The 11,137-nt window shown below is 31.2% G+C and overlaps 1 protein-coding gene and 1 pseudogene across 3 annotated transcripts; both read left to right on the forward strand.

Annotated features, from left to right (window-relative positions):
* Nucleotides 1-204: 204 nt before the first annotated feature.
* On the forward strand, nt 205-1,947 carry LOC107415743 (protein LEAD-SENSITIVE 1-like; annotated as a pseudogene).
* Nucleotides 1,948-4,746: 2,799 nt separating this feature from the next.
* Nucleotides 4,747-9,082, forward strand: LOC107415788 (protein LEAD-SENSITIVE 1-like). Of its 3 annotated transcripts, none has more exons than XM_016024178.4 (4): nt 4,750-5,200; nt 5,757-5,807; nt 6,493-6,684; nt 8,069-9,082. In XM_016024178.4, exons 1-4 carry the CDS (start codon nt 5,086-5,088, stop codon nt 8,956-8,958), a joined length of 1,248 nt encoding a protein of 415 aa, XP_015879664.3. In that variant the 5' UTR covers nt 4,750-5,085; the 3' UTR covers nt 8,959-9,082. The 3 variants fall into 3 exon arrangements, with proteins under 3 accessions (XP_060672119.1, XP_015879664.3, XP_048327109.2); XM_048471152.2 differs by having other exon boundaries at nt 4,756-5,200; nt 5,740-5,807; XM_060816136.1 differs by lacking the exon at nt 5,757-5,807 and having other exon boundaries at nt 4,747-5,200.
* The last annotated feature ends 2,055 nt before the right edge of the window (nt 9,083-11,137 follow it).

The following is an 11,137-nucleotide window of genomic DNA, read 5'->3' on the forward strand; positions in this document are numbered from 1 at the left end:
GAGAAGTTGGAGTCAATCTACTTTCCATGGGAGCAGCTGAAGGACATCAACTCATGGAGGAGCACATACAAATCATCCAATGGCCGCTGTCTTTGTCTTTGTCTTCGTCTTCTTATTCTTAGTTACCCTTGTCTAAAATTTCTCCTTAGTTTCTTTTATCTTTTATTTTGGTTAGCTTTCGGATTATGTGGTTTCATGTGTATGATGGGAGAGTGTAAGGACATGATCCCAAAGGTGTTGTCAAACAAGATCCAGAGGAATGAACTCAAACCTGGTGATCACATCTACACATGGAGATGTGCCTATAGTTATGCCCATCATGGTGAACTTCTTCTTCTTCTTCTAACTTACTGCTTTTGATTTTTTATTTGTGCTAAACAATATGGCTTTTGCTTCTAAAGCTTCACTAACGTGATTTGTTTTTCCTTTTTGGTAATTTGTTGATTAACTTGATGTTATTACTGGATTAGATTTATTGTTACATCCTATTCCTACTTTGGCTAAGATTTACTTTATTGTTTCTTTGGTTGTTATTTTTTGGTTTTCTTATTTTGTTAATCTAGTGTATTATTGTCTTTTTCTTTCACGAGAATGAAATAAGACAAAGCAGAGACTTTAAGAGGAGCTCCTAGCCTCTTGTAGTGTTTGTCTCTTATCATGAGAAACAAGGCATTGATATATATCCTACCCTTATTTACTAGTTTGGTGGGGATAAATCACATACAGTAGTTGCATATTTGCTTGGGCTGTTTGAGACATGAGAAAGTGAGTTGTTGGTCGCCTATCAGCCTACTCTTTCTGCATTATAAATTTGAAATTTTACCCCAAGATGATAAAAATTTGGGGAGTACTACAAAAGATTAATGGTCTAGAACATAGATGATAGAAAAGACAACCACGTGTATATATATATATATATTGTTTAGCTTTTTGTTTATGTTGGGACAATCTATGAGAACAAATGGAAATGGTTGATGAGGAATCTGACTGTGTTTTGAAGTGGAGTTGGAACAAAGCGATGCTTCTTCAGAATTAGAATTAAGAAGTTTAGTAATTCACTCTCTTGTAAATGTAGGACTTATAGACGTCTAAGTAAACACAAATGCTTTTTTATTTGAACTTAATCTGATTTTAATATGTGGTAAGTTGTTTAGAAACTCTATTAGTTTGGGAAGATTTTTCTTTAGATTTAGGTTGAATATCCAGCAGTAAGTTTTTCCACTATTGATTTGTAATTGAACACACATTTGATAAGGTTTGCACTTTTATTGCTCGATTTCTTTCACTTGCACTATAATTGATTCTTCGCAGTCCTGTTTTACATATTATGAGAATCCATCTGTTTCTTATGGTAACATAATTAATGTCAATTTACTTATAATGTGACCCTAGGGATACTTGTGGGTGAAGGAAAGGCGATCCACCTGACTCGAGGAGCAGGCCATATTCTATTAAGCTCATCTCGCTCTCATCCGTCGGACAATCCCTGTGGTCGAATAAATGGTGATCAATTAACATACGATCATGTGGTCTCGTCCAGCTTAGAGAGTTTTCTTTCTGGTGGGGATTTCTATCGCTTTGAATATGGTGTTGATCTATTTTTCTTTCTTGCCAAAACCTCGAGGAGGTACATGTACCCTTGTGTCTAGCGACCCACCTAAAGTCGTCGTGCACCGTGGGACTACCCTCCTTAAGAAAGGCTTTGGTGTCTACAACCTTTCATAAAACAACTGTGAAGACTTTGCAATATATTGCAAAACTGGCTGCGTAGTTGATGATGGCAATTGCGTCCGCAGAAGCATTGGCAGGAGTGGACAAGCAACATCATGGTTGGGTGGCATTGTTGTATGTATTTCTTCTCTGTTTCGTTTGTTGACTGCCAGTTCTACTTGGCTGGCATTCGTGGGATTCTTCATATGCTGTATATTTAGAGCGATTCGGATATAGGAGTTCATTGCAATGTTCGTAAAGTTGAAATAGAGGAATTGGGCGCTGCACTTGAGGGATTTGTTCGTAGTTCCAGACGTACTTTATTGGACGATTTTAAGCCATATTTAGTACCAATGATATATATCTTTTTGGGTATTTTGTTATGCGAAATTTCATTTTGTTTATTATATATAAACTTAGACAATTTGTATACTATAGTTACAGAGACATTGGTCAAAATATGCTCTCACAAATCCCCTGTTGGCATTAACATGAGATCTTCAATGGCAAATGCTAATGCCAATTCAAATTTTTAGCATTGATTTTCTAACAGTACATACTAAAAAATAATATTGTCAAATTATAGAATTTATTAAATTGTAATTAACCCTAAATTTAGTTTACTTTTTACCAATTGGAAACAAAAATATTAATTAATTAATCTAGTAAATGAGAAGCCCACAAACTTTATGGGTGATGGGATCCAATGCCGAATTTTACCAATAATAAATTTGGTACCAAATTTGGCAAAAAAATAATATTGCCCAAAATTGCAATGTTTCATTAGAGGAGGGGAATTAAAAAAAAAAAAAAAGTAGTTAGTATACACTTTGATAAAACTAAGTTTAGTTAATATTCACTTTGATACAACTAAGTTTCTATTTTGATCTCTTTAAATACATGAGTTTTTAATTTATTTGTGTTAGAAGAGTCAGGCTTTGGCTTTGCAAGGTGACTGCCCTGAATTATTGATCTTATTAAATATATGTACACATAGGATTGACAATGTATCCTACTTTGGCAAAGATTTTCTACATTCTATGTTTGAATCTTTTATTTTCTTTTTCAGATTTGGCCTCATAACCCTAGTGCTTATCATTCATCTCTTTGCAAGGTTATGTGTTGTGATTGATGTTGGGATTAAACCCAAAATATATATATATATTTATATATATATTGCTAGGAGTGGCACGTTAAACCACCATTGTTTTATCCTGAAGATTATAGACCTTTCTGTATTTGGTTACATTCCTTTGATAGTTCATTCTTTGAAACATCTCTACATAACGATTATATTTCGTGTGTCTATATGGTCTGAGTTGTCAAAGATCATCTCTCTCTTGAGGTTTGAATTCTTTCTTTCACTGACTGGAACCAATTGAGACATTAGAGACATAAGCAACTTCCCTTGTAGTGGTTGTGGTACCATAAACAAATTAGAAAGGTTTGATGAGGAAACTTCCTCTTCTTCGATGTGGATTTGGAAAGAGCTAAGCTTCCAGAGAATATGAATATTTGTTTCTTCTTTTCCTTGTCCCCTCCCAACTTAAGTTTGGACTTAGAAACCTCAATGTTATTAAGTAAATTCTATTATTTGAACTAATTGTGATGGTAATATGCGAGAAGCTTTTTCAAAATTCTATCTGTTTGGGAAAAATTATTATTAGATTTAGGCTGAATAACCGGTAGTAGGTTCATTATTGGTTTGAAAGTAGTGTTAAAACCAGTAGTAAGTAGAAATGTAATTTTTGTAACAAAGCACGCTTTTGACAAGGTGTTCACTTATACATTATTTGGTTCTTCACAATTTTTTTTATAGATTATGAGAATCTGCCTGTTTAGTCTGTTTATTGTGTTATATAAAGTATGTTATAAATATGTAACCATATGATTTGCTTGTTTCTTTGTGTAACTTTTTTAGGAAGCACTTTTAGAAAAGTAGAAGTAGAAGCAAAAATTATGCTAAATAAGACCTATATTTTGCTTGTTAATATAACTTTGAAGCAATTTGCATGCTATAATTACATATACAATGGATAAAATATGTGGTTGTGTAATACTAATTCATAAAAGAAAAGCAATTTGTTCAATCCTCAATGTTAAATGATATGCAAAGTCACCCGAAAACAACTAATTTACCAATTACTCATTTTTATTTATAAAGAAATATATGGTGGAAGTACTAAATGCTCAACAAGTAAGACACTATGCACTGGAGTTGAGCCAGCCAAGAACTACCTAACAAGGAGGTAATGCTATATTTATCAAATATTTTTATCAAAATTTTTGTAAATAATGATGTTAATATATATGAGTGGTTGATAGATTAATAATGCTTTATAATCATGGGAGAAAAAAATTAATTTTATAATGTTAATTCATTATTTATCAAAATTTTGGTAAAGAAATTTTGATAAAAGTGAACTTTATCAATTACCAAGAAAAAAAAAAAAAAAAAAAGATGTTGGGCTTTTAGTTGTGCCTAATTAGTTGGGCTTGCGCTTGCGGACTGGATTGGATTATGGAGAATAGTGTTTCTTGAATTTTATTATTATTATTTTTTTGGTTGAAAGAATGGAGGTCTTCCACCTTACTGTATTATAGAAATTATTTTTCTTTTTTATTTAGCAAAAAATAGAAATTATTTTTCTGTTTGCGATGTGCATGTGACCGAATGAAACTATGATTTTTTTGTTTTTTAAAGTCTTGTTTATTAATATAAAATAAAATTTCCTGTTTCTTTAAAAATTAAAAAAAATAAAAATTGAACTATTATATTCTTTAAAAACAAAATAAAAATTGAACTGTTATATATTATAGGTATCAAAATATATATATATATATATATATATAAAACAAATACTAAAATAAAAATTTCGTATATCAATTCTCAACTGACATGCACGATTAGACAGCGTAACACGAACACATAAAATTCCACAAAATATGTAAATATGTATGCTTTGCTACAGTTGATTTGCTCTTTTCTCCTACCAACCTCCACAAAGGAAAAAAAGTTTGTAAAAGAATGGTGTCCAATTAGATAGAAATTAGAATCTACCCAGTTTTTCAGACCATGTACGGGCACACGTTCAGGCTCGTATGGAATGGGGGTCAAAAAATTATTATTATCTTCTTATGACTGGTCAGAGGCTTTCTTTTCTTTAGTCAAACTTCCAAAACTCCCCCAACACCGCCGAATCTTTAAAGAACATTCCATTTCTATTTCTGTCTCTTAGAACACTCTCCACCTTCTATCTTCGCTTTCACTCGCTCTGTTCTCGCTTATTTCCCATCCTTCACCGGCGGCGGAGAGCTCCCCTCATATCATTGTATATCATTGTGCCGTCCTGTAGGGAGTGACCCGAGCCCGTCATGGATTTGATGAAGAAAGCCCGGAGCCGAACCTTGCTTTCGAGCAGGGAGCGAGACGAGCCCATTATGGATCTCATTTTCACATGGTGGCGCAGCTACATCTGCTTTCATCTTCGTAAATTTTCTTCTTCTTCTTCTTCTTCTTCTTCTCCATTTCTTTCTTATATAGACTATTAAGCGATCTTGGTCGATCATTTTCTATTATCTTAAAAAATGTTCTTATTTGATCTGTCTATGGAATTCGGATCTAGGTATATTCAAATGGGATTCATAGTTTCTTTTAAAATCTGATTGGTTTGGTTGTTTTTTCTTCTAATTTTGATGGGAGTTTCCTTTTGAAAGTTTTTTTTTTTTTTAATTAAATTTTTTATTTTTATTTTTTATAAATAGTTTTTATTTTTATTTTTTTTGGGTAGTTTTTACAATAAAAACAATGTAATATTTCCTCTGTCTTTGATATCTCCCCTCTAGACTATCCTCTTTGAATCAACATGATGCTTTTCTTTGCTCATTGAACATTGCAAGAAATGTAGGGGCAACTAAATTATATAGAATATGAATTAATTTTCTTATGCCTCTTTATGAGGTCAGAGATGGCATGGATAATTGCATGAAACCCCCAGCGATTTATACAACCTCTATAAAAGTTTATAGTTTTTGAACTTTCACAGGTAGTGAAGCTGTGGTGCAATCCTCCAATGATTCATCCATTGATTTATCAGGTTGGTGAAAAAAATTCTAAAATTTTGTAAAGTTCTATAATGTTTGCCTGAAGGAAACTTGAGACATTTTCATTGCAAGGGTTGGAGGTAGATTGAAAGAAGTACAATATAGTTTTTTCTACAATGAGAGAGTGGTATTCACATGCATGTTGAGAAACATGAAGGTTTATATGCGTATGCCTATGCGTTTATGTGCGTGTTGATGTACTACCTATGAATATTTGGCAATGAGAAAGAAAGAAATTAGCAATAGGAGTTGGAAATAGAGTTTTACTAATCGATAATGATGAAATCATAAGCCAAAATTTAGTTTTAAACTTAATTTTAATAAGTTTGTGCGAAATTGAATTGTGACCTAAACTTTAGGAAACCGATATCATAATTAGGATAAGAAATGCTAAATTCTAATAAATGGAAACAAAATAAAATAAGCCAGAGTTAAAACCTTTGTGTCTGGTTTTATATGGCTATAATTGATACAATGACCATCACTCAATGATTGGCTTCTAATATATGTTTCCGTGTGCCTGATTCAAAGCAGTGAAGGTCTTGCATGGACCTCAGTTGAGCATGTGTTAATAACAAACTCATTTAAGGACGTATGGAGCATGCAACCTACCTTTTAGTTGAACTAAAATATTTTCACCTTATGGCTGGTTGATTTGTTTGTGATTCAATGCTTCAGAGGGACCTCTTATGGACATGGGAAGTGGTGCATCTGCATTGAGCGACTTCGATCGGTGGAGCTGTGCGACAGTCTGGAGGATGCTGTTGAACACGACCTGGAGTGTGCTGTCAAACAAGATCCAGAGGGAGGAACTGAAGCCTGGGGATCACATCTACACATGGAGGCATAGCTATAGCTATGCCCATCACGGTAATTAATCTTCATCTCGTTCTCCATTTCTTCCTTGGAAACTGTTGTTTGTCATATGCCATGTGAAATTTTAATTGGCTACCCAAAAGGGTTCACTTTTCCATATTAGGTTTTTAGTTTGAAAAGTCAAAACAAAATTAAATTCAGCCAAGTAGTGCTGGCGATATCAGCTATGGGTCTTATTTGTGATGATAACCTATGGTGACAAATAGCGCAACTCTTCTTTTGAAGAGCATTTTTTTATTTTTTTATTTTTTTATTTTTTCCTTAGAAGGGTATATCTGCTCATTACTATATTGGTTATGGAAATTAGGAGGGATCTGACTTGTGGCTATTGTTTATTTAATTGTTTACGTTGTGTTGACACCTAAAAATCAATGCTGGAATTCACAACTTCATCGTCTTCCTTTTATCTAATTAGTGAGATCCACTTTGATACAACAATGTTTCCATTTTGATCTCTTCGTACACTTAAGGATTTAATTGCTTGTATTAGATGTTAAAAGCTTTGGCTTTTGTAAGAGACTTAAAAGGATTAGCATTCCATCCTACATTGGCAAAATTTTACTATATTTTCCTGTTGAATTCATTTTTTTTATTTGTTAGCACCATTAGTCAAGTGCTTACCATTCATGTCCATGTTACCAAATATTATTGTATGGTGAGTGAAAGAGTTGAAAACTTTATGCTGCCCTTATTCGCCAGTTTGATGAGGATAATTGACATACAAGAGTAGCATTTTTGCATAGGCATAGGTTAGCTGAGACATGGGAAAGGGAGTTATTCTTCTGTCAGCCATTCGTTTCTGCAATACAAGTTTGAATCGTATTCTTCAAGATGGGGATTAGATGATACAAGTTTGAGGAAGACAAAATATTGATGTCAATTGCGTACACAACCTATATTTGTTTTGTTTTTCATTTGTTTTAGGTGAGAACAAATGGTTAAAGAGGAAACTCATCCTAACTCTTTAGATGCATTCCTCTGCTCCAATTCCACTTAGAATGATGGTACCTGTTTGGGAAATTTTTATTAGATTTATACTCAATAATCAATAGTAAGTTTTCATAAAAAAAAGAAATAAAACACCAGAAGTAAGTTGATGGCTGTGTTTGATAGTTTGTGTTAAACACAACAGCAGGTAGAAAAGTAAATTTAGGACGTTTGAGTAGTCATAAGCTTCTTCAATTTTTACTTGTAATTGAGCACACATTTGAAAAGGTTTTCACCTACACAGATCAATCTCTTTCACTTGATACGGTTTTTGGTGCTTCTGAAACCAGTATTACCATATGATGAGAATCCCCATCCGTTTCTTATTGGATGCAAACTTTATGAATTTGATACCCTTAGATTTGCTTATTTGCCTGCAATGTCACTCCAGGGATATTTATCGGTGACGAAAATGTTATACACTTCACACGAGGAGGAGGAAAAGATCGTATTATATCAAGCTCATCTCAATCCCATCCTTCAAAAAGTACCTGTGCGATGAACACTGACCAGTCAAGGCTTGATCGTGTGGTTACTACCAACTTAGATAATTTTCTTTTAGGTGGAAAACTTTATCGATTTGAATATGGTGTTAATTTAGCTCTCTTTATTGCCAAAACTCGAGGGGGTACATGTACCCGTGCCCCTAGTGATCCTCTTGAAGTTGTCAAGCACCGTTTGTCTTACCACCTCAAGAACGGCTTTGGTGACTACCACCTTTTCAAAAACAACTGTGAAGACTTTGCAATTTATTGCAAAACAGGCTTTAAAGTGGCAGACTACAATTTTAGTATTGGCAGGAGTGGACAGGCAGCGTCATTGGTTGTTGCAATTTTTGCTTTCATTTGTTCTAAAATGCGATCCCCGGCTGTTAGAATTACTGTTCCTCATTTTGTTGTTGGTTATGGCATTTACTCTGCCTGTAGATTGGCTTTGGATATCAGAGTTGGTCATAATGGTGGGGAAGCTGCAGATGAGAGATTGGCTGAAGAAGAGAGCGATGGTAATTTTAGGCATCCCGGTAGTGTTAAATTTAACTCCGTATTTCTGATTCTGAAAGGTGTTGCATATCATCTTCTGCTGCTTGCTGTTTGGTGGATTTGTTGTGTACTGCAGTGGGCTACAGAGCGTATACGTTTTCAACTCGGCTGGTATATATTGACTGCTACATTGTGCCGGCTGCTCTTTGTTCCCTTTGATCCTGAAAACAAGAAAAACAGTCAACTTTTATCTCTCTTAAATAATTTGAGAGCAGTGTTTGTATCGGCCTTGAGACGATAAGGCTTAGGGTTCGCATGATAATGAGTTACAAAGCACGTACAGCTAGTGTTGGATATCATTAGTACCTTTTTCTGAACTATCGTACTGAAATATATGGCGTAAATCGGCATTCAAATTGTGTTTACTGCGGGTGGACTTTCTTTTACTTTTTATTCATTAGTTATCGATCTAATAGTTTACCTTTTATTTTTTTTAATTTAATTAATTAATTAATTTTTATTTTTTTAACGAAAGTTCAAAATACACAAAAATAGCTAAAGAATTTTATTCCGTAAAAGAGGGAGAATAAAGATGCCAATTAGAAAGGCAAGGCCTAGCCTTGCTTCTCCAGCTCCACCAAAGCATTTAAAAACAGGAAATAAAGCCTAAACAAAGCGCGCGAACAGAAAGATGGTGTACATTGACATTGCAAACCTATCCCTTTTGAAATTTTTAAACATAAGTGGATGCTGACCGAATCACTTGAATATTATTAATAAAAAAAATTAGTATTATTTAAAATTTTTTTGTTTAATATTATTTCAGATTATTCCTTGGTTTATTTAGTTACTAAAACTTTATGACTTTAAAAGTGGAAAATTGTTAGTAATTTCTATATTTATATAATATATAAAAGTAAAAGAATCAACAAAAAATTTTACCATGTATCATCTTCATTTTCATTCTGTTCCCTCCAAAAGCATTAAAAAAATTAAAATTCAAAAATAAAATTACCTTGAAAATCCTACAATTTTAAAATCATTATCATATATTTTTTTATATTCATTTTAATTCCTTCCAAAAGCATTATAAATAATAAAATTGCTTAAAAAATTTCACAATCTTATTCAAATTTTAAAGGAATAATTTGATCTTAATTTTTTGAAAATTTCCATAATGTATGGACATTATCAAGATTTGGCTATAAATTTTTGCAACAATATGTACAAAGATTTTAGCATAATTTATATACATAATATTTTCACAAATAACTTATATAAATAATATTTTCAAAAATAAAAATTATACAATCTTCGTAAAACTTGGAATTAAAAATTTGATCTTAATTTTTGAAAACTTGGCATAACATGCGAGTATGAAGATTTTATTTTTGGGTGATGGAATAAAACTTGGAAAGAGAATTTTTTTTTTCTCTTCTTATTTGGTTACTTTTTGAATATTTTAAAGATTAGGTAAAAAAAAAAAAAGTATATAATAAAAGATATTTTTATTATCAAAGATATTTCGCACAAAAACTTTATACGCTAATATATATTTATGTATGTATATGCAATAAATAATTTCATTATAAAATACTAATATTAATATATGATAATTACTAATGAAATTAATTTTTTTTATCAGAAATTTAAAATGGATAATGCATTTTTTTAAATATTTTTTAAAAAGTGCTCAAAATGTACTTTAATATATATATATATATATGTTACATATGATAATATTTAATTAATATGGAGTAATATAAATTCAATTTGATATAAAAAGTGGATTTCGTATTTAAAAGTATAACTGAGTACTTTCAATATAATAAACATTGTACAAGACTAATGACCATTAACTGTGATTATGACTAAGTTTATTTTTGTGATTTTATTTAATCTCGAATCTTAATTGTTATCCTGATTTTATTTTATTAACAAGAATGATAATAGTATTAAATATTATTTTACTATTTAATTATTCTTTATAATTATATTATTATATTCTTCATTATAAAAAAATAGATAAATTTAATTTGGAATGATAATTATTAAATTTAAATTTAAATTGAATAATTATAATTATAATATTTAATATTCAATATTAAACTATCTGATATCTACTATTTAATATAAAAATAAAATTGATGAGTTTTCAGGAATATGTTAAGGTATGATTTTTATTAATCATAAGCATACATATTTGTACAGGATTCAACTAATATTTATAAGATAAATTATTCTATATATGGTATAAATAATTATAAATAAAAACCATGAGTTATAAAATTTAATAAAAACTAATTATTTTATCAAAAATATTTTAAAATATATAAAAGGAAAGATATCTAAAATGATTATATATATATATATATATAAATTAGATAATGGAAGAAATATAAAGGATGCTATTATTTTATTTAAATCGAATTCTTTATCTAATCAAATTAAATATAAGGATTTAACAAAAGAAAATTAAT

Source organism: Ziziphus jujuba, chromosome 4, assembly GCF_031755915.1.
Source record: "Ziziphus jujuba cultivar Dongzao chromosome 4, ASM3175591v1".
Lineage (NCBI taxonomy): Eukaryota > Viridiplantae > Streptophyta > Magnoliopsida > Rosales > Rhamnaceae > Ziziphus > Ziziphus jujuba.